We start from the raw sequence: 24,765 nt of genomic DNA, 5'->3' as shown, positions 1-24,765 counted from the left end.
TCAGTTCCATTACACCGTGATAGCACTGTGTCGCGAATGTTTTCTATTGATTTTGAGGAATGGATCTTGTATTGGTGTAAAATGCTTGACTTTTCTCCATCAACCTCACATCTCAAACGAAGTCTGACAGTTGAAGTGCCAATCATACAGTACTGATTTCATTTAATTTACCTGTAGATACGTGCTGTAGGCGGACGAAATGATGTGATGGAACAGCTTTGATACTGATCCTACAGGTATGACCTTTTAATAGGAATATTTCAATTTTTAAAAGTTAAAGCCTTTGTATTTACTCTGACAGAAATTATTACCATTGGCTGTTCAATACTCTCTACAGGTAGAAATGGCAATGTTCGTGAGCATGAAAACATTTGGTGTAATGTGTATTGATAGGTCGTTAAAATGTATTGAAAATACCATAATACTGTATCATATTAACAAATGACTATCAGTATTGTTAACATTCAGTTGGAAACATGGATGAGAATGACCAGTCGTCCAGTCAGCGTGACATTCTAGACGTAAATACCGGAGCCCAACGGCACTTCTTGATCACACAGCTCAGTGGGTTCACGACCTCGACTGAGTCTAGTGTCTTGGAAAATGAAGAGGAGAAAACAGATACAACAGGTGTGGAGGACGACAAAATCGACAACAAAGACAGTGTCGGCATCGACTCGGTTTCGTCAACGCAAAACGAACATACACAAAGCACAACACAAAAGGAAGAGATAGTGGAAATAGCCAGTCACCACACACAACCTGGTGTCATAAATGAAGATCTAACCACTGAAAACGCTGAAAAAGACACAACAACATGTTGAGACAGAGGAAAATATACGGACGGGTAACCCAGACCCCCTAGTAACATCACCTCCTCCAGTGAAGGCCCGTAGTAAGTTAGCACTAGAACTCGAAAGACTTCAGGAACAAGATGATTTACGGGAGGAGCGTGCTAAGAGGAAGTTCAAAAGGGACGTTAGGAGAACAAAACGAGCAATGGACAAAGCTCAGATGGAAAAAGGTGTGGAACTCTACCCAGATATCAACAAAACAAAGGCAGCCATTAAAAAAGTTCAAACGGACGAGGAAAAATTTGCATTATCCAAAGCGCGTGCTAAGTTAGATGCGGAATCAGACAAATTGAAACATGAAATAGATGACAAGTTTGGAATTCTTCTAAGGGAAAAAAGACCTGATATTACATCGCTGGCAGAAAATGTGTTTTCTAGGACTCGGGGAGATTCTGAATTCCCTAGTCATATTACAAGGGTGCTGACAAGATCGGAGATCGAAGATCTACGACTAGTGTTCGGCATGTTCGACGTGAAAGGAAAAGGGTAAGTCTTCCTTCCGGGGGTCAAACATCCAATCAAAATACTTCCTTACGCTACATCCACTTTATCCAATCAAAAGCTTCATACTTCCTCAAGCTTCATCCACTTTATCCAATAAAAAAAACTTAATGCTTCCTTTCAGCTAGATATGTCTTAGCCAATCAAAATCTCGATACTTCCATCGACTAGATTTGCCCTTCCCAATTTTCATAAATACCGGTTATCTAGTTAAATTATTTTCATTGGCATTGAAGGATTCCCAAACTGATAAATGTTTATTTGAAATCATTGGTTATTTTACTCGAACCTTTTTCATATTGACTTTAAAACTTCATCCCTAGGTACATCAATGACAAGGATATCAAGAGGATTGTGAAGATGCTTGGATTCAGAGCATCTGCCAAGGTGTTTGACGGCATGATCAGTAAGTACAGACAGTGGGTCAGCCTTTCCCTTTCACATCATTAAAGGGAGATGAAATAATAAGCATCTCTTCTATCGTGCTTGATTGAACGATGTTTCACCTAATTCTGATTAACCGGCTGTTTTCTTTACTTTTCTTTAAACACTCTTCATGACTTGCAGGAGAATTGGCAGGCGACACAGGACATGTGACATTTACCAACTTCCTAGAATTCATAATAAAGAGTCAAGGAGATGGACCCGACCCATTTGATGAGATAAAACAGGTACGTACGGTTTTTTAGACACAGGTAGGGATTCTGAATCAGATGAAGGTGGTAACGTGATTTCTGATACAGGTAAGGAAACCTCTGATACAGGTTAAGAAACACACAGGTAAGGGGTACGAGAATTTGAACAATCAAGATGTACGAAGACAATTCATAGCGGTAAGGAGAACATGAATGACCAAAATGGGCAAGGGTAATCTAGATAGGTAAGGAGAATTTGAAACATCAAAACTGGCAAGAACAATCTGCAATGGGAAATGGGAAAGGGCAATCTAGATAGGTAAGGAGAATTTGAACATCAAAACTGGCAAGAACAATCTGCAATGGAAAATGGGCAAGGGCAATCTAGATAGGTAAGGAGAATTTGAACAATCAAAACTTGCAAGAACAATCTGCAATGGGAAATGGGAAAGGGCAATCTAGATAGGTAAGGAGAATTTGAACATCAAAACTGGCAAGAACAATCTGCAATGGAAAATGGGCAAGGGCAATTTAGATAGGTAAGGAGAATTTGAACAATCAGAATGGACAAGGACATGTGTATATTGCTTGAAAGGACCACTGATGGAAACTGGAGTTGGAACTACAAGCTATAAAAGAGTGTGAATACAAACTTTATCTGGAATAATTTTCAATAACACTCTTTTAGTGACTGGTACATATTTATACATTGACGTAATATACATTGTAGCGTTTTTGCCTCTGACCTAGATGTTTTTGATTTGCAGGCATTTGAGCTGCTGGATGAGGGTGACAAGGGCTATGTGACGTTTGAAGATTTGAGACAGGCTGTGGATGCTAATAAACTGACATTTTCTAATCAGATGCTAAAGGAAATGTTACAAGATGCAGATAAATCTGGGGATGGAAAATTAACACTGCAAGAATACACTCAGATCATGTTACATACCAGTCGATTCAAGTTTACCTAACATCCCACACTCAGATCATGTTACATACCAGTCGATTCAAGTTTACCTAACATCCCACACTCAGATCATGTTACATACCAGTCGATTCAAGTTTACCTAACATCAGACACTCAGATCATGTTACATACCAGTCGATTCAAGTTTACCTAACATCCGACACTCAGATCATGTTACATACCAGTCGATTCAAGTTTACCTAACATCCCACACTCAGATCATGTTACATACCAGTCGATTCAAGTTTACCTAACATCAGACACTCAGATCATGTTACATACCAGTCGATTCAAGTTTACCTAACATCCCACACTCAGATCATGTTACATACCAGTCGATTCAAGTTTACCTAACATCCCACACTCAGATCATGTTACATACCAGTCGATTCAAGTTTACCTAACATCCCACACTCAGATCATGTTACATACCAGTCGATTCAAGTTTACCTAACATCCCACACTCAGATCATGTTACATACCAGTCGATTCAAGTTTACCTAACATCCCACACTCAGATCATGTTACATACCAGTCGATTCAAGTTTACCTAATATCCCACACTCAGATCATGTTACATACCAGTCGATTCAAGTTTACCTAACATCCCACACTCAGATCATGTTACATACCAGTCGATTCAAGTTTACCTAACATCCCACACTCAGATCATGTTACATACCAGTCGATTCAAGTTTACCTAATATCCCACACTCAGATCATGTTACATACCAGTCGATTCAAGTTTACCTAACATCCCACACTCAGATCATGTTACATACCAGTCGATTCAAGTTTACCTAACATCCCACACTCAGATCATGTTACATACCAGTCGATTCAAGTTTACCTAACATCCCACACTCAGATCATGTTACATACCAGTCGATTCAAGTTTACCTAACATCCCACACTCAGATCATGTTACATACCAGTCGATTCAAGTTTACCTAACATCCCACACTCAGATCATGTTACATACCAGTCGATTCAAGTTTACCTAACATCAATACCAATCACTTCAAGTTTGCTTGACATCTGATCCTATTGCTTAATCAATACCTACATATTGGTAACTATATTTGAGTCAGTTCTCTGGACCATTCTCATGGTTACCCTGGGACTCTAAAATGTTATGAATATATGAGCCCAGGGACTAAAATCACACAAGAGTAAAACTATCAATCTGAGGGTCTTTTGTCAATTTAGCACGTCAAAATGCACATTTTTGATGGTCATAGAAAACACTGCATTCTATGTCCTTTTTTTTTTTTTCATTCCTCCAAAAGCACTTCAAAAAATTACTTATAAAATTATATAATTTTGATAATTAGCCTGGAAAAAGAAGAGTACCCATATACTGCTTGGTAGTATGGCTTCAGGAATAGCTCCTCTTGTCTTATTCAGTTCTATAAGAGGATTCTCTATACTGCTGGGTATCCTCCTCGAACCTAGTACACTTACATGAACTGTTGTAAGCACATGCTTATTGGATGTTGGCTCTCTGGTATTTTTCTCCAGTTTGATTTAAATACTTATAATATTAGCATCAGTATGTATGACGTGGTGAATTTTAGTTAAAGCTGATCAATCCTGTATGCTGGATATATCAATGTATAAATTATTGGACAACTATTAAACATTACATAGTAACATCTTGTTTTTATTTGCCAGTAAAACCTTGCTTTTTCATTATTTTGTTTAGTGCCACCACTGGTGTAGTGAGATTTTGTAATAAAAGCTTGGGGAATATATTACAGAATTCTCAATAAGGATTGTTTAGTTTCCAATTGCTTTAAGTCCTAGTAAGAGCCAGGGTCATTTACGGACGTGCCGTGTCGGGTGGTGGAGGAAAGCCAGAGTTCCCAGAGATAAGCCATTGACCTACCACCAGTACCTGGGCTTTAATGATAAAGACAGTCAGATGTCCGAACCACTCAACCACTGTGGCCCAATAAGGGAAGGAAATTGTATCTGTGAGAAATAATATGGAGAAGAAGGCATGCAGTTAATCACCATTAAATATACAGAGAATGTTTTCAGTGTACTTATAGTGTTAATCATTGATCTTTGACGTGGTTGTTAAATATATGTCAGGATTAACATTGTCTTTTTCATAATACTGGAGTTACAATAGTTAATAACATGCAGTTTCCCAATTAAACATTCATCAGTAAATGCTATGAATTCAATGTTAAGATTCAGCAAAAACATCAGAAAAAACTCCCAAAACATTGGTAAGGCAGGCATGAACTGCTTCCTACATACTTTGATGGTTGAGTTCACATCTTCAAAACAGAATATTTTTATGCCATGGCATTTGTGAAAATAAAATTTCAGAGAAATAATTTTTTCAAAGTTCTATAACAAGATTTAATTATCAGTGTTCACTATGACAGAAAAGGAAATAAAAACAAAGCACGCTGAGTAAAGTAAAACAATGTTTTTATTTTACCCGGGTCTTTCTAATACTTTAAGTTTAGCTATATACATTGGTCCAAAGTTACAGCTCAGAGTTGGGAGCACAACCTGTCCCAGCCTACTGTTTCTCCAGAACCTGAATGTTTTACTGAAAGCCTTCGCCATGTGGTTGAGGTCCACCACTGCCACATTGATATCTGTCTCCTGCCATATGTACTCCAGGGCTGACTGAATGACACCATCATTCTGTGCTGCTGACAGGGTACACGTGGAATAGACAACAGATCCGCCCTGTACACATGACAGTATACCAGCCCTACAAAAGAGAATATATACATATGTATAGATTTACAGGTGAAATAGACAAAAGATACTCTCAGTACACATTACAGTGTACCAGCCCTACAGGAGGGAATATATAGATGTACAGGTGAAATAGACTATAGATAGTCTCAGTACACATTACAGTGTACCAGCCCTACAGGAGGGAATATATAGATGTACAGGTAAAATAGACTATAGATAGTCTGAGTACACATTACAGTGTACCAGCCCTACAGGAGGGAATATATAGATGTACAGGTGAAATAGACTATAGATAGTCTCAGTACACATTACAGTGTACCAGCCCTACAGGAGGGAATATATAGATGTACAGGTGAAATAGACTATAGATAGTCTCAGTACACATTACAGTGTACCAGCCCTACAGGAGGGAATATATAGATGTACAGGTGAAATAGACTATAGATAGTCTCAGTACACATTACAGTGTACCAGCCCTACAGGAGGGAATATATAAATGTACAGGTGAAATAGACTATAGATCCTCTCTATACACATTACAGTGTACCAGCCCTACAGGAGGGAATATATAGATGTTCAGGTGAAATAGACTATAGATACTCTCAGTACACATTACAGTTTACCAGCCCTACAGGAGGGAATATATAGATGTACAGGTGAAATAGACTATAGATACTCTCAGTACACATTACAGTGTACCAGCCCTACAGGAGGGAATATATAGATGTTCAGGTGAAATAGACTATAGATACTCTCAGTACACATTGCAGTGTACCAGCCCTACAGGAGGGAATATATAGATGTACAGGTGAAATAGACTATAGATAGTCTCAGTACACATTGCAGTGTACCAGCCCTACAGGAGGGAATATATAGATGTACAGGTGAAATAGACTATAGATAGTCTCAGTACACATTACAGTGTACCAGCCCTACAGGAGGGAATATATAGATGTACAGGTGAAATAGACTATAGATAGTCTCAGTACACATTACAGTGTACCAGCCCTACAGGAGGGAATATATAGATGTACAGGTGAAATAGACTATAGATAGTCTCAGTACACATTACAGTGTACCAGCCCTACAGGAGGGAATATATAGATGTACAGGTGAAATAGACTATAGATAGTCTCAGTACACATTACAGTGTACCAGCCCTACAGGAGGGAATATATAGATGTACAGGTGAAATAGACTATAGATAGTCTCAGTACACATTACAGTGTACCAGCTCTACAGGAGGGAATATATAGATGTACAGGTGAAATAGAGACTATACACATTACTCCAGCCCTACAGGAGGGAATATATAGATGTACACATAGATACTCTCAGTACACATTACAGTGTACCAGCCCTACAGGAGGGAATATATAGATGTTCAGGTGAAATAGACTATAGATACTCTACACATTACAGTTTACCAGCCCTACAGGAGGGAATATATAGATGTACACGTGAAATAGACTATAGATAGTCTCAGTACACATTACAGTGTACCAGCCCTACAGGAGGGAATATATAGATGTTCAGGTGAAATAGACTATAGATACTCTCAGTACACATTACAGTGTACCAGCCCTACAGGAGGGAATATATAGATGTACAGGTGAAATAGACTATAGATAGTCTCAGTACACATTACAGTGTACCAGCCCTACAGGAGGGAATATATAGATGTACAGGTGAAATAGACTATAGATAGTCTCAGTACACATTACAGTATACCAGCCCTACAGGAGGGAATATATAGATGTACAGGTGAAATAGACTATAGATCCTCTCTAAACACATGACAGTATACCAGCCCTACAGGAGAATACATAGGTTTACTGGTGAAGTAGACAACAGAGCCTTCCCATACAAGTCACCAGTATTTGATCCTTTAAGGAGAGAATATATAGATTTACATGTGTAACAGACAATATATCATCCCTGTACACGAGACGGTGTACCAGTCCTATAGGAGAGAATATAATCTTGTACACATATAAATCATATAAAATTACATTTACAGGTAGAATCGACAATACATGCTCCCCGTACACAGGACAATACACCAGCCCTACTTATTGATTTTTTTTTCAGGTAGAAATGGGAAAGAAATTTGTTTTTTGGAGGGAGGGGGTTATGTTTTTTAAAATAAATTTATAAATCTGACTACTTCAATTATTCAATGCATAGGATCAAGACATTTTGTTTGGCATCCAGAATTAATGAATGTCATATTAAGTTGAATAACAATGGTTCTAAGCATAATATATATATATATATTTTAAACCAAAACCTTGAAAGTCTACATCTAAAAATAACATGCATTATACTCACACAAGAAGGTCACGCTGGACTATAGGGAGCTGAAGGCGCTCTCCAACCCTGCCACTCTTGAATAGGTTATTGTCTTCCTCCAACAGCACATGTCGGTCTGTATTACAGGGTACATCCACCAGTACCTACAAACAAGAAAATGTAACTGACCAATGAAACAATGGCAAAGATATGTAAAGGATCAGATAAAAAAGTTTTTATCACTCTGTATATAACAGGTTTAAAATACTTTGAATTTCTTTCAATTAGATCACACAAGGACTTCTCTAAGCTGTTAAGGGCCTTACTTAAATGTCAAGTTCTGTCTAGGTGATGTAATTAAAGTGCTCTGTGAATAACTGTTCTGTACATAAAGCCATGTAACACTAACTTTCATCAAATTGTGGACAAGTAAAATAAACGCAGAAATCAAATGGAAGCAAATCTATCAAAATTTACTTTATGTAACATATAATATTGGATGGTGTAATGCATCTAGCAATAATTCCTCTAGTCAAAGGGAGATAATTTGGCTCTTTCATTGATATTTTCAAAACAAGCTCAGCAGCTTTCCTTGTAAGGGAAGATCATACTATTCTGGCAGAAAGGCAATAATTTATCTATATTTAACTGGACCTCAAATTTAGAAATTTTATCAAAGTTCAAATTTTTGTTAATCCCATTATGGAGATAACATCAGTGACTGTACTCTAGATATATCTTGTATTCTCAGGAAACTTTCTTTCAGTGTATATATCCTACCTTACTAAACATGGGTGTCTTCATCTGACGTCCATCTTGTTGTTTAAGTGTGATGTCATCTGTCATATTTTCTGGTATGTAACTTCGTATGACTTTCTGCAGGCGTTTTAATCGTGATCCAGATATATCGTTACAGAAAATACTTTCTGAAAAGAAAAAAAACTAATTCAGTATTGTTTCAGTCAAAGTGTCTTAAGGATTTATTAACGAACAATGTCACTTTGTTTAAAAAAATTGTGATGGTGAGATTACGAATATGTTACAAATATTGACAATACTGGAAATCTTAAACAAATTCACTATAAATGGTATGCACCTACACTTTAGCAATTTTAGAAATTTCTCAAATGGTTAAAGGTTGCTTTAGGTAATCTTCAAAATAAAACTGAGATTTTACCTGGGATGGAAATGGACATGGTTAACACTATATACCCGACCTCCTCACCATACCATCACCACCCATACCCTCACCCCCCCCCCCCAAAATGGCAGGAGCATACAAAACCATCATTATTTGAAAGACACCTGTAGATTTGTGTTTGATTCTTCTTTAATGAATTACATACATTGTATACTTTTGTGGGTATTACACAAATTAAATCATGACAGAGAAACACAGTGGAAACCATTTAAAGTTGTGTCATTTAATGTCACTTTCCGATCAATATCACGTTTTCTTGAAACATAGATTTTTTCCCCCAATATATTCTGTTTAATTCAACATCGTATAATGTATTTCATTTTCATGATGGCAATGCTAAATATCAATTCACACAATAAAACCATGTATTACACCTTTTTCATATAGTGGTGAGTCTCCTACCACACTAAAAGATCTAGTACTAGTAAGATGAGTATTGTTTTCGCTATATTTTGATGACATCATTCTTGCAAACAAACATGTTTCCTATTTTTAATGGCTTCTTGATATGATTCTTCCATCTAGGCAAACTTTGCTGGAAAAATTCTTGAGAGTTTATATAACAAATAGTCTATATAGCAAATGTACAAAATGATTAACACAAGGTGTCATTCAACTTTAGCGTCATCTGTATTTGAACTGGAAATTAATGGCTTTGAATGCACGGAGATAGAATATATGATTGTGAATATATATCGTAAGTGTGATGCAGATATACTCTATTTATTTTTGAGGTGTTGATGTTATTGCTATCCAATGTGGGATACTGATAACAAAACTCACCTTGTTTGAGGGACATGATGCAACACAACAAGACTGAGAGGACAGAACATACATAGATATCATATTGTACATTCAGAATAATATAATATGGTATCATATTGTATGATTTGGTTACCTCAACGTAGATCACAAACCTGGTAGCATTGTCTGCTTCATTGCCAAAGCCTTTCCTCCTGGAGCTGAGCAAAGGTCAAGGACATTGTCTGATGGCTGGAGGTCAAGGGCAATGACAGGTAAAATGGAAGCCCCATCCATCAAGAAATATTCTACATAAAACGTAGATGAAATATAATTAGATATTTACTACAAATTATAACTGTTTATCATTATTATGAGATGACTACAAAAATATTTAAAAATAAGAACTTGTAATAATTTGTCTGAAGTTTTGTTTGTAAACATAAAGGCTGATACAATGACACTACCAAACTTAGTTTTCTTGAAGCTATACAAAGTAGGTACTTTAAATAATTCACCTTTACAAAGTAGGGTACTCTGAAATAATTCACCTTTACAAAGTAGGGTACTCTGAAATAATTCACCTTTACAAAGTAGGGTACTTTGAAATAATTCACCTTTACAAAGTAGGGTACTCTGAAATAATTCACCTTTACAAAGTAGGGTACTTTGAAATAATTCACCTTTACAAAGTAGGGTACTTTAAATAATTCACCTTTACAAAGTAGGGTACTTTGAAATAATTCACCTTTACAAAGTAGGGTACTCTGAAATAATTCACCTTTACAAAGTAGGGTACTCTGAAAAAATTCACCTTTACAAAGTAGGGTACTTAAAAAATTGATACACCTTTGAATTTTTGTTGCTATCGGTATATAGCATTCAATATTTTGACATTTTTCATTGTTCACCTTAGATTTCCTCTAGCTAAATAAAGTAAGTACAGTTTATATGAATAAAGATATTCTAATATCTTAATACTGCTACATTCTGATTGAGCCTATTCACTGTAATTAGAACCAGAGGACTCAACATTACTTACCCAGTCTGCCATCATTGATGCCAGCCGGAGAAGGGTAATCACTGGTGTCTCCTTTCCTGAAAGCATAAACTCCGAGATTCTGTGGAATCTGGACAGAACCCTCATGTATAATATTTATAGGAACTCCTGATGGTTGATAGGTACTTTTCACTAAATCTTCTTGTTCATTTAGTTGCCTCTCAGTATAAACTCTTTTTACAGGCACAAAATTATCTAAACTTGTATTCTTTTCATATCTCAGTAGAGTTAGCAACTGTTCCTCTTCTGTTGGAGTCGTGTCTGATTCATCGTCTTCTTCATCAATTTCACTCTCAGGACTTTTTGATGATTCCCGTGTAAAACTAAAAATGTCATCACCCTTTACATAAGGAGAATCAGCACTTTGTAAAACTTCAGCAGCATCTTGTAATATATCACATGCTCCTAGCTGGCTAAGTTTGTCTACAGCTCCTTCAACATCTCCATAATTGTTTATTAAAGCACAGTACTTCTGAGTTGTCAGGAGAGATATTCTGATGGATGGCCAAATCTCTCTGTACACTGGTTTATAGAATATGTCAAAATGTTCCAATGCTTTATCTGTTCCTGATAATTCCCTTGGTGTATGTGTCTACAAGTAATGGACCAAATAAAAAAATAAAACATAAATTCAGCTGAAATGTTTACACAGCCCTTGTTAACATGTCTTTATAATTCAGTTCCTCACAAAGCATCATTGTAATAACTTCCCTTTTGTGAAAATGCCCCATACATTACTAAATCATTGCTATCTTTTTGGACAATTGTTATATTGAATCCATAAACTTTCATTTCCATCCTACATCTTTGTTATATTTGCTGACTTAGGTATCTTTCCATTAATTATCTCAACACTGTTACATGATACTGTAAACAACTCTCTTTAATGGCTACTGACTTACATGAAACAGACTGAATGTGATGTATGCTATAATCACTGTTTATCATTTGTCTTTATTAATGACAATCAACTTGAATGAAGTTGTGTTGATTGTCATCTTCATGAAAATAAATTGCAAAAGAAAGCTGGTTAACAGAAGTTGGATACTATCTACTGTAAACAAACTTAACTGTACCAAGTTCCCTCCATTACAACTTACATAAAATACCTTCAGTACAATGTACATAAAGTACCCCAGTACAATGTACATAAAATACCTTCAGTACAATGTACATAAAGTACCCCAGTACAATGTACATAAAATACCTTCAGTACAATGTACATAAAGTACCCCAGTACAATGTACATAAAATACCTTCATTACAATGTACAGAAGAATCCTCCAGTACAATGTACATAAAATACCTTCATTACAATGTACAGAAGAATCCTCCAGTACAATGTACATAAAATACCTTCATTACAATGTACAGAAGAATCCTCCAGTACAATGTACATAAAATACCTTCAGTACAATGTACAGAAGTATCCTCCAGTACAATGTACATAAAATACCTTCATTACAATGTACAGAAGAATCCTCCAGTACAATGTACATAAAATACCTTCATTACAATGTACAGAAGAATCCTCCAGTACAATGTACATAAAATACCTTCAGTACAATGTACAGAAGTATCCTCCAGTGCAATGTACATAAAATACCTTCAGTACAATGTACAGAAGAATCCTCCAGTACAATATACATTAAATACCTTCAGTACAATGTACATAAAATACCTTCAGTACAATGTACATAAGGTACCCCCTGTACAACGTATGTAAGGTTCCCCCAACTGGGACATGAAATGAAATAATCCTAATGATTTCCAATGAAGACCTGAACGAGGGGTTTACAGGCAAAATATTATTTGGAAAAGAAACAGGTTTTACCAATCAAATTTAATTACCATATTTAATATGATTTCTGAGACTGTAAATGAACTAAGGCTGGGATATATCTTGTGGAAAAACTCAGGCTTCACATGGCATGAGTAACAAATAGACAAAACGATTAAACTATGGCATGATAATTACTATGATCAGAGGGCTGACATATGCAATCGATGACAATGCACTTTTTTGTTCAGGATGATGGCAAACTGCCATGTGATATAAAAAATTGTATATACATGTATATAAACTAATGGGTACCCAGTGAACACTGGTATTAAAGGATCATGCAGGCCATGGTTTGTATATCAACAAGTGTTGATAATATTTTTATATGTACCTGGTTGGTATTGCAAACAGGAAGCATATTTTCACTGAGTTGTCTAAAGACATGCTGAAGTATTAGAGATAAAATATAGAAGTAACAAGATGTTGAAAGTTTATTAAATGGTTAAATGTTGATGGTTTTATTAAATAGTATGGGAGTTGGATTGGATGTCTCAGGATCTGGAGGTGGCTACTACAGTGCATCAATCATATCCAAAACAGAACAAGTGCCATGGCAGCCATCACTGGCCAAGTCTGTCTACTGATGCTGAACCTTGTTGACCATCTATTTGGATAGAGACTTAAGAATCACTGACAGGTGAAATTTATTCTGAAGAACAGTGTTTAATTTGTACATATGATATCTTTGTATTATAGTTTTACAACAAGAGTAGATCACATATTGCTTTTTGTTGATGAAGGAAATGATAACAGCATGTTTCAAAAGTTTTTTTTTGCACCTTAATGGCTTTCTTGTAGATTTCCAAACCAAATTTAATCTGTATTTATATATACCTACGTAAAAACAAGAAGCCCATTGGTTACCATGTATAATGTATTAAGCTTCTCTAGCACTACATTATCATAATCCAAATATTTCACATGACAAGAATTTTTTTAAGGTTGTCATAGCGATAACTGAACAGAAAACTGGTTATACTACTGCTTATTGTTAGTTGTCAATCCTTCCCTGCCAGTAAACTGTTATCAGCTCATTCTGGTGTCAAATGTCTTTGTTAAGGCTGGAATCCACTGATTCAAGACCAATATAAAACAAGAGGCCCATAGGGCCAGTATCGCTCACCTGGATCTTTATGACCAACAGTACTATATCTGTGCATATGTTCCACAGTAGATGCTTAAAGCAATATGACAAATTACTGCATATGGGTTCTGTCCCTTAGTATTCAGCCCCCTCATCTGTGCAATGTTGAATTGAGACTTTCTTATGATGTTTCTAGTTAAATATAATTGATAGCTTTCTTTTAAATCAAACAATATAGCAGAAAAACTCTTAGTTATAGCTGGACGGATGACCCAGGACAGCAGAAGCTTACTTGCCCTTTAGATCATTGTTTACAAACACAGATACAACATATTTGAGACTTGCACAAGTCAACAATATATAGCAACAATTAAATATAAAGACTTGAAAAATTAAGGTACATGTAATTATAAACCATAATCCTAACTCAAAACCAATATTAATCAGATGTACATGTAGATAGGGGTATATAAAAATTCAAACACAGGTTTGGGCCAAAAGTAACCAATATTTTATTATTATGTAATATTATGCAACATTACAAAATTATATATCTGTGGACAACACAGTCCACAAATAATGAAATACTGGTCTTCTGCTAAGAGACAAATACAACTAATAACTACAACATAAAAGATCTAATCTAAAGGGATGGGTGGGATGGGTTTTTATCATTCAGGATTCTAAAGCCCTGTCAGTGCTGGAGGTGGGACCTGGTCACTCCACAGTGCTCTGGAGACTGTGGCTGGGCAGGTCAGTGCAGCAGTGTAACCTACAAACCTCCTAGGTTGCCATTGGCTAAACCTGAACACAATGTGTTTCAAGGGTCCCATTGCCCCAAACTTGACATGCCAAATGTTAGTCCTGATAAAAGTTGGGGCAATCTGACCAGGATGACACTCCATCCCCACCTCATTAATATTGTATTAATTACTTAATACCTACAATAAAACGTTTCATGCATAACTTAGTGATGTCACCATGGTCAGTTAAGCCCCGGTTACTGGAGATATAGTGATAACAGCTTACTGTAGGCCTATACCCACTGCATAGCAAATGGTATCAACTTAGAATTTCTTATTTATTTATGCCATAATTATGAAGAATCTTAAATCAAAATTCTCTTTCCAATCATGCTTTCTGTATTTTAATGCTGTGAATAGAACATAAGTAATTGGCTAACATGTAGTTTTTCACATTACTTAGCTCAAGCCTCCAGCCAAGTATAATGATTCTCGGCCTTTGGTATTTTGGAAGAAGTCGTGTAAATGTTTTAACACATTTGACCACTGTGACCTTGAATATGGGTCAAGGTCATTTTTCTTTACAAACTTTGTTGGGCTTCATCAAAGGAACCTTCCAGCCAAATATGATAAATCTAAGCATTTCTGAAGAAGATTGTTTAAATGAAAAGTTCACGGACGCAGGACAGACGGACAATGGACGATGGACGGACAGATGACGGATGCCACGCTATGGGATAAGCTCACTTGGCCCCTTTGGCCAGGTGGGCTAAAAACTGATAGAATGTAAGAATAAATCAGACTTATGGGTCAAGTTCAAGGCAATATACAATGGAAGTCATATTATAGAAGTTTGTAAAATTTTGTAACAAATGGTAAAGATCAGCATCTCCTCAAAATTTTGGTGGTTGTGATTACTTATGATATCAGCACAGATGTCACAATTGATTGTAAATCCATTTTAAGTCCAAGATCAGTATGTTATGCTACACCAATATATAACGACTCAGCAATTTACTTGCTTTCTATAGGTCCACAACATGACAGGCATGCAATCAAGATACAGGTCAGCAAAATGCCTAAAACTGATTTGCTTTACTGACACCAAGAAAACCAGTCTGTAGACAAGTATTCTGGGCCCTTCTGGACAATCAGGTATGATGGAGAGGATATAATCTTTAATTGAACACAGAAATTATAGGAATTTTTATGGATACATCAGCCTCAGATGATATCAGCAGAGTGCCATGCAACATTAGAGACTATAACCATTTAATTATATATCAAACACAGGTAGTACAAATAATATTCCTTGTCAAACTTTTATCATACTGTAACCCTGGTAAATACTAGCCGCAATATACTGCTCAACTAGAGGGAACTTCTCTTCAGCTCAATTGGTTGAGTGTCAGACTAGTAAGCCAGGGGTCCCAGGTTCGATTCCTAGCGGTGGCATTGAAATAAATAATGACTTCTGTTACATTGGTGTCTATGTAGGAACTCAGGAATAATACTTAGCCATGCCCCACCAGCATTGGTGTAACCCCTGGAAACTCGAGGACGAGTTGTTTCCTGGAGGAGGAGTATGTAACACTGGTAAATACTAATCGCAATATACCGCTCAACTACAGAGAACTTCTCTGTAGCTCGATCGGTTGAGCATCAGACTAGTAAGCCAGGGGTCCCGGGTTCGATTCCTAGCGGAGGCATTGAAATAAATAATGACCTCTGTTACAATTCATTGCATCTTGCTTTTGGACAGATTTGAAGATAACACCATAATCTTATCATACAGCAATACTAAAAAGTGTTTCAGCTATGAAGAGACTGACATTGAAGTCCCAGAATTGAGGAAATCCAGAGTGTGAATCTGAATGTGTCTCACAGATGCTCGATGAGCTGAAAATACCAATACTGTACTTCAGACAACCTGAGCACATCACAAAGTAATCTTCAGTAACAAGGTGATTTTTACCAGTTTTATGTTCTATACCTCTAAATGATTACCTTACAAAGCAAAGACCCTAATAGATATCTAAAATATATAAATCTTTCAACACTTTTTGTTTTATCAAATGTTATAAAAGAGAACATTACTGAAATAACCCCAGAAATATTCATAGAAATTTCTGAAACATGAACAATCATTGATTGAAACCACTTGAAACGAAATGTTAGTTGTGCCTCATTAATAGCATTGAAAGCAAACATTAATGCAATAAAACACCTATAGCACAAATACAACCTAACCAAAGTATCCTCTCTCTCTTTCTCTCTATCTGGTTTTACTTTGGGGATATTAGTTTCACAGACATTCTGGGTACACTAATTTCCAATAGCAATATATATATCAGAGATGTAGTTGTGGTAATGGCAAATCAGAAGTGTGTTTCACTCTTCAACCTTATTAAATCCCTTCTTAATATTGAATAAGTCTGTGTTTTTAATCAGAAAAACAATCTTTGTGAGCATATATTTATCTCCAAGGTGTGAGAACAAAGCAATGTCCTCTTGTCATAGTTTCCAGGAAGAGGAAAATACAATTTTGTTGGTACTATTAGGATAGCGAATCTTTGTGGGACATCTAAGAAAATTAATTTCTTGGTGTTTTGTGCAATTTTAATGCAATTTAAGGTACTGTAACTGTGGGGACATAAAAAAAAACCTACAGTACAAAGAGTGTTTCTACATGGGTAATAAATGTAAATAACTATGATTTTTCTAGACCTTTCCCTTCTTCCTTTTGATCAAAACCAGAAAAAAGATTCACAATGTATAATTTCACAGTTTCAGAATTAACATTTACATGTCAATTATTTGATACAGCTGTAAATATTGATAAAGAGCTTATTTAACCGTATGTCATTTCCCACCATTAATTTTAGAGGTACATTGGATCAAACTTTCCATCTAAATAATCTAAATTGTTATTTTTATCACGTATTATCGAAATCTTAATTCATCGCGCCTAACTTAATCAGTGGTTTAAAATCAATTTCAAAACATTGAAGTCAAGTTTTTGTTATCAAAACTGAATTCATCAGTATAATTGAATTGTTCAATCGATATCTCTCAACTTAGAGAATTAAGCTATTGAACAGTTGACATGCACTTACAGAGGACATGTAAGCAGGAAAGCATACAATGTTCTGTTTGATAAATGCTTGAAGTGTTTACACCATCATCCACCATAACTTCAATTATTTGACCAACCTCAGGTCAATACTTACCCAACGCCCCTGTTTCTTGCTGCTGTTTCTGCATTGCTGTTTAAAAAAACTTTGGAAACGTTTAGAGAATAACAAAATGTTTTTTGAACGTAAATAACTGATCTCCAAGAAAGGCATGCTTGATGTCTAATGTGAAAGTAAACGTTGTCCTTTGCACGCTTCAATTTTTATGCCGAAGCGCCTCTGAAAAGAAGCGTTCTATTAACCAGAGTAAACGTCATTTTTGATTGGTTAGAACATAGAACTTTCCCTAGCTCTGGTGGAGCCACGTCTAGATCTGTCATTTTTCTGTTATTTGAAGGTGCAAACTTTGCCAGACAGTATACACACGAAAACTAGAAGCGAACATGTCCAGTATGCAGGGCATGTACAGTATGCGCAGCCCAGGTAACGTATCTACACTGGAAGACATCTAGAGTAAGGAACGTGAGAATGAGTACTGTACTGCAATACAGAACGAAATAAGATCTACCATGGCCAGGCTCTTGAATCTGTGTGATAATACATTAAAATATTCCTTATATATTGTCATTATAATGTGTCCCAGTTATATAATTAGTGAATTTTCATTATTGGATAATATATTTTGTGATTTAACTGTGAAGGTATTGGATCAGTGAAAACTTTTACATTTTCAGAGTAATATTTTCATAAAATCATTTAAAACCTATATTGATTGGGGCAATGCTCAAGACTGTCTATTCAAAATATTATGTGTAACCACTTTGTAAGTTCTTTACCAGCAAATTTTGAAACCACATTAATGTCTCCTTGTGTCTAATGATGTGTATCTTATCTTTGAGTTTAGAGTAGGTTCAGACAAGAAATGAAGTAATTGTAAGTCATTTCTGATATGAAAAGTTGTCTTTGATACTCTCCATGTAAGTTACCTTGACACTATACCTAGATCATATGATGCAATGCTATGCAATTTGTTTCAGCTGTGAAGAGATTAATGAAAGAAGCCCAGGAGTTGAGGGAACCAACAGAACAATACCATGCTCAGCCTTTAGAGGTGAGTGCTATATTGTAATGTGAATTCTAGAGCTAGCCTAAAGGCATTTCTTTAGAACCTTTGATTACTCTTGATATACATAATATAAATCATGGATCGTTAATACATTTGGACAAATTAAATATTGATTTTCAGTACAAAGTAAATATTAATTTTCACTTATGATTTTCACTGAGGTATCATAAGCCTTGATATTGCATTTTTCATTAATTGTGTGATTTAATCAGTGGTTGTTAATGGTGAATGTGACCAATGTTTATGACAGGACAATTTATTTGAGTGGCATTTCACCATCCGAGGTCCTGGTGAAAGTGAATTTGATGGAGGTTTATATCACGGGAGAATTGTCCTTCCACCAGAGTATCCTATGAAGCCCCCAAGCATCATCCTTCTCACAGTAAGAACAAAAAAAAACATTAAATGATATAAACCACTCTTAAAGAGTTCTTATTGAAAGGTCAGCTCAGTATATTTCTTAAGTTATACAAGTCATACTAAGGTCAAGAAGAGTTCTGATTGAAAAATAATTTTTCAATAACTTTTTCAAATTAGGTGGTAGAAAGCAAACTACACTTGTCTTTAGAGAGTCTCAATTGTCATGATGTTGACTTGATGTCTGAGAATATGTTTAACTTACATAAATGTATGCTAAGGTGTTTGAAAAGAAGATTGCTTGTTGGAGCATTAGTACAGTAGATGAATATTATATTAAACCATAAGTGAGTTTTCGTTTCTTATGAGATTTTATGGAAAGACTTGTGAGAAAAAAAAAAAGACTTTGAGATTGGTTTCATAAATCTCATAGGAAATGGAAACAAACGAAAAATGCTATTTATCACATAACTCTGAAAACTAAGAGGATTTATCAGCTACAACAGGCGTGGGATAAGATTTTCTTTGAAATGAAATGTCAACCGCTTTGGTACGAACTTCGGCTTCTTCAGGACCAACTGAAACTCAATTTATTTTCATGCTTTTGTAGCCAAATGGCAGATTTGAGGTGTTCAAGAAAATCTGTTTAAGTATATCTGGCCACCATCCTGAATCCTGGCAACCATCTTGGTCAAGTAAGTGTTTGCTTTCATTTGCAATATGTTTTTGTCTCCTGTTTTTTTTTTTAATGATTTTTGATTGATAATCTTTTGTCATGTCTTTCTACAGCTTAAAATTGTATAAAAAAAAATTGCTGTTGCCTATGGAATGATCACAGATGTTTTATTCATGATGTAATGATGGTATCAGTCGATGTAAAATCATTTTCTAATTGTTCATTGTATTACTGTACTATTTTGTGTTTGAATTTCAATTGGTTTAAACCATTGCTAGTCGTTTTTATGTTATATCAAAACATAAGTTGTTATTTTGCTGTAAGTTTATTGTCAGACTTGAGATTTATGATAAATATCCTGATGTTTGTTTATCAGTCAGAACAGCCTTGCTAGCTATCATTGGGTTTATGCCTACACATGGAGCTGGTGCTATTGGTTCATTGGACTACAGCAAGGAAGAGCGTGTCAAATTAGCTAAAAAGTAAGGATATCATAGATATACTATACTGTTTGAGGTTTTATGGTGACCCTCCAAAATCTGTTATTACTAGTTCAAGGGAGATAATCTGGTCTCAGAAATCAAACTTGTGCAATTTTAATTAAGATACTTAGGAGGGAAGATAGAGGATAAATGTTTGCTTATGATACAAAGAAATGTAGAATCCACAAAGCAATTCCAAAATTTTCCTGTTTAGAGGGTTAACAATATATCTGAGAAAAGTATAAAGGCATGATAACCTACATGGGTATTATTGTTTTGCCAGGTCCCTGGAGTGGAAATGTCCTACATGTGGACAGATCCAGAATATCCTCAAGCCTGTCACTTCTGCCTCACAAAAAACCAGACAGGAAGCGAAGGAACTAGCATCACAGATAAATTTCCAGGTCAGTTATTGTTACTATAGGGTCATACACTGGCAATTCATCGTAACAGATTAGGCACTGATCCTTATTTGCACCAGGTCATTCAGTGTACAAGGTCAGGGATTAGTTGGTTTCTGTACCAGGTCATTCACTTTACCAGGTTAGGTACTGGTCTGTCACTGTACCAGGTCAGGTACTGGTCTGTTACTGTACCAGGTCAGGTACTGGTCTGTCACTGTACCAGGTCATTCACTGTACCAGGTCAGATACTGTTCTGTCACTGCACCTGGTCATTCAGTGTACCGGGTCAGGTACTGGTCTGTCACTGTACCAGGTCATTCACTGTACCGGGTCAGATACTGGTCTGTCACTGTACCAGGTCATTCACTGTACCAGTTTGGGTACTGATCTGTCACTGTACCAGGTCATTCAGTGTACCAGGTCAGGTACTGGTCTGTCACTGTACCAGGTCATTCAGTGTATCAGGTCAGATACTGGTCTGTCACTGTACCAGGTCATTCACTGTACCAGGTCAGGTACTGGTCTGTCACTGTACCAGGTCATTCACTCTACCAGTTCGGGTACTGATCTGTCACTGTACCAGGTCATTCAGTGTACCAGGTCAGGTACTGGTCTGTCACTGTACCAGGTCATTCAGTGTATCAGGTCAGATACTGGTCTGTCACTGTACCAGGTCATTCACTGTACCAGGTCAGGTACTGGTCTGTCACTGTACCAGGCCATTCAGTGTACCGGGTCAGGTACTGGTCTGTCACTGTACCAGGTCCTTCAGTGTACCGGGTCAGATACTGGTCTGTCACTGTACCAGGTCATTCACTGTACCGGGTCAGGTACTGGTCTGTCACTGTACCAGGTCATTCAGTGTACCAGGTCAGGTACTGGTCTGTCACTGTACCAGGTCATTCACTGTACCAGGTCAGGTACTGGTCTGTCACTGTACCAGGTCATTCAGTGTACCGGGTCAGGTACTGGTCTGTCACTGTACCAGGTCATTCACTGTACCGGGTCAGATACTGGTCTGTCACTGTACCAGGTCATTCAGTGTACCAGGTCAGATACTGGTCTGTCACTGTACCAGGTCATTCAGTGTACCAGGTCAGGTACTGGTCTGTCACTGTACCAGGTCATTCAGTGTATCAGGTCAGATACTGGTCTGTCACTGTACCAGGTCATTCACTGTACCAGGTCAGGTACTGGTCTGTCACTGTACCAGGTCATTCACTGTACCGGGTCAGGTACTGGTCTGTCACTGTACCAGGTCATTCACTGTACCAGGTCAGGTACTGGTCTGTCACTGTACCAGGCCATTCAGTGTACCGGGTCAGGTACTGGTCTGTCACTGTACCAGGTCCTTCAGTGTACCGGGTCAGATACTGGTCTGTCACTGTACCAGGTCATTCAGTGTACCAGGTCAGGTACTGGTCTGTCACTGTACCAAGTCATTCACTGTACCAGGTCAGGTACTGGTCTGTCACTGTACCAGGTCATTCACTGTACCAGGTATTTCCATACTGACATGTGAAAGTCATTGTCACTTATTAAAGATTTAATATGAAAATTGATACAAAAACTGTGAGTTATAGCATGACATTTAAAAAAACTTTTTTTCTATTTCAGGGAGAGAAATCTACAACGACATCATCAGAGCCATCCAAAATTTCTTCCGAGTCATCACCCACACCCACACCAGTCAATACAACTCAAACTCCAATTACAGCAACGTCCACTACCACATCTACATCCCCTACACCAGACCAGGCACAGTTCACACCTCCATTTGGACAATTCCCTTTTGGATCTCCCTACTTTCCATTTAATTTCCCTTCAACAACCCCCACAGGACAAAATGTGACAACTGGAGTGATGGGAATCCCACGTTTTCCACCTCCGCCTCCTGTTATACCGGCTATGTTTCCTCCTGGCTTCATGCCTAACTATGGCTTTGGTGGGATGTCTCAGTTTCCAAATTCTGGGTTCACAATACCAACAAATGTTCAAAGTCCAACTCAACACAATAAAGAGTCAACGACAAATGTTACGAGTACACCATCTCAACCAACCACAGAAAAAGAAAGCTCAGTGCAATCTGAGAAAGACACTTTGTCATCTGGAGTAAGTAAAGATGAAAAGGAATCTAATATGAGTTCTACTGAGCAGGTTACTGATACTGACCCAGAAGTCACTTCTACTGAAAGTACAACACCTCCTACAGGCACAGAGGCAACAGAAAGTCGGACAACTGTCACAACAACGGAGACGACAGGGGTCAGACAGAGAACTGGTGGTGTTGTTAATGACCCAGTTTCCATACCATACACCCGACCTCCAGTTGGAGTGGTTGGTCAAAATGCAGAACTTCCCACAAACATAGACTCAAGAGGGCAAATGTCTACCCTTCTCATTGCTATAGTCAGTCTGGCCATTGCTCTACTCCTTCTCAGAAGATTCATTCTCTCCCGTACGTGGAAATTCTATTATGGGCTCTGAGGAGGCTTAATACATAAATTATGTTGTGTGCCAGCCCAAATTTTTAACTGGATTCACCATATTTTGAGGGGTATTCATCTGTCCATGTGTGATTCCATTATTGTTATTAAGTTTTAACGAAAATTGATGAACATAAGCATGTGTAAATAAAAAATGACCAGCTTGCTATGTTACTGATCAATAATCTAGAACAAAAAAAGGACTATTACACTAATAAGGAATGTTAATAGTTTAAATGGCTTCAGACAAGCTTGTTTCTGGGCCAAAAGAGGCTGTACCTATGAAGCTATAAAAAGAAAATAAACATAATTCACTTAAATACCCCTTTTTTTATTTTCTCTAATTTGAAAATTTACATAGATTTTGTTCCAAAACTTCACGAGGCAAAATAGTTGTGCAAGTCTAAATGACACTAAAAGGGTTATTTTGTTCCACTTTTGCATTCCTACAAAGGCTTGTAGACAAATTTAACACAATTGCATACCACTACTCTGATCTGGCAGATTTAATCCATATTAAGGTTGTTGTGAAGAAAGCCACAATGAAATCCAAATGCAAAAATTAATAATTTGTAACAAATGAAGATTGTTTTTTTTTTCAAAATTAAATTGTTGCTGCTTCAAAGTAGTGTTTTTTTTTTCAAAATTAAATTGTTGCTGCTTCAAAGTAGTATTTGTCTATGTCTTTTTAAAACTTTGCAGTGATTCAGATAGAAAAGAATATGTATCATAAATCTTCTCAAATATGAAGCTGGTGTAACAGAAACTTTGTGCAATATGTAAAGTTTAACAACCATGACATAAGAAAGAACTGATTCTTATCAGATCAGAAAATTCTCGCATAAAATTACACCATGTGTATAAGAACATAACTGTAACTCTGTACATAATGATATATTACAAATCTGTGATTCAACAATGTGAAATAATTAAACTCTCAAATGATATCATGCTGTTATCTCATTTATTTATGTAGTATAACGTCTGTACTTTTACACAATTAAGTTGAAGTTTGTTTGGATTACCGCCCTGTTAGTAGCCAGTTTGAGGTTCATTTTCCTTGTAGTAGCTGGTGGCTACCTCCCTGAACAACATAAGGAAGGCCCATAGGTAAAGGTGAAAATATTTGCCCAAGGACACAACCACATCAGGACAGACTGGCCTATATCTCCTTATCTGCCACTGGTAGGGAGTGAGAAAATTCAAAAGTGAAAAGTAATTTTGATTCATAATACAACTTTGTTTATTTGGAGCTTTAAGTCTTCACACCTGAAGTTACATGAAGCTTGTGTCCCTGGATAATGGAACCAGTGTAAAATTAACAGAGTAGTACAGTCTCCTTTAAACCTGCCTGAATTTATTTAGAGTAGAGTCCCTTGTGATTTTAATAACTTCTATATTCAAACCTTCAAACATTTTCAAGTGACATGTTTTGCTTTTAAGTTGTTTTAA

The 24,765-nt window shown here is 36.6% G+C and overlaps 2 protein-coding genes and 1 pseudogene across 2 annotated transcripts; 2 read left to right on the top strand and 1 right to left on the bottom strand.

Moving 5' to 3' along the window:
- The first annotated feature begins 476 nt into the window (after window positions 1–476).
- Window positions 477–2,961, top strand: LOC132555893 (uncharacterized; annotated as a pseudogene).
- A 2,424-nt stretch (window positions 2,962–5,385) lies between these two features.
- LOC132555883 (5-methylcytosine rRNA methyltransferase NSUN4-like) lies at window positions 5,386–17,995 on the bottom strand. Its single transcript, XM_060220263.1, has 6 exons — window positions 17,879–17,995; window positions 10,961–11,570; window positions 10,095–10,226; window positions 8,757–8,902; window positions 8,016–8,140; window positions 5,386–5,694 (listed from the first exon to the last, which is right to left on the bottom strand). The coding sequence occupies exons 1-6, from the start codon at window positions 17,993–17,995 to the stop codon at window positions 5,409–5,411; spliced, it is 1,416 nt and encodes a 471-aa protein (XP_060076246.1). The 3' UTR covers window positions 5,386–5,408.
- Window positions 17,996–18,128: 133 nt separating this feature from the next.
- LOC132555876 (mucin-2-like) lies at window positions 18,129–24,260 on the top strand. The gene is made up of 7 exons (XM_060220241.1): window positions 18,129–18,265; window positions 18,820–18,893; window positions 19,159–19,290; window positions 19,876–19,960; window positions 20,318–20,423; window positions 20,707–20,827; window positions 22,445–24,260. The coding sequence occupies exons 1-7, from the start codon at window positions 18,226–18,228 to the stop codon at window positions 23,312–23,314; spliced, it is 1,428 nt and encodes a 475-aa protein (XP_060076224.1). The 5' UTR covers window positions 18,129–18,225; the 3' UTR covers window positions 23,315–24,260.
- Window positions 24,261–24,765: the final 505 nt, after the last annotated feature.

The sequence above is a fragment of the Ylistrum balloti genome, unplaced genomic scaffold, assembly GCF_031769215.1.
Source record: "Ylistrum balloti isolate Yb309-2 unplaced genomic scaffold, AGI_CSIRO_Ybal_v1 Utg370522, whole genome shotgun sequence".
NCBI classification, from domain to species: domain Eukaryota; kingdom Metazoa; phylum Mollusca; class Bivalvia; order Pectinida; family Pectinidae; genus Ylistrum; species Ylistrum balloti.
Note: the sequence above shows the minus strand (reverse complement) of the source record. Positions and strands in the feature narration are given on the sequence as shown.

Bases quoted from the DNA above. Each gene is read 5' to 3' on its own strand.
- LOC132555883 (XM_060220263.1), bottom strand. From the start codon at position 17,995: ATGCCTTTCTTGGAGATCAGTTATTTACGTTCAAAAAACATTTTGTTA. The intron at 11,571-17,878 runs GTAAGTATTGAC...CATTACTTGTAG, and splicing joins GCAAGAAACAGGGGCGTTGG to ACACATACACCAAGGGAATT. The intron at 5,695-8,015 runs GTGAGTATAATG...TCTCTTTTGTAG, and splicing joins GTCCAGCGTGACCTTCTTGT to GGCTGGTATACTGTCATGTG.
- LOC132555876 (XM_060220241.1), top strand. From the start codon at position 18,226: ATGTCCAGTATGCAGGGCATGTACAGTATGCGCAGCCCAG. The intron at 18,894-19,158 runs GTGAGTGCTATA...TGTTTATGACAG, and splicing joins ACCATGCTCAGCCTTTAGAG to GACAATTTATTTGAGTGGCA. The intron at 20,424-20,706 runs GTAAGGATATCA...TTGTTTTGCCAG, and splicing joins CGTGTCAAATTAGCTAAAAA to GTCCCTGGAGTGGAAATGTC.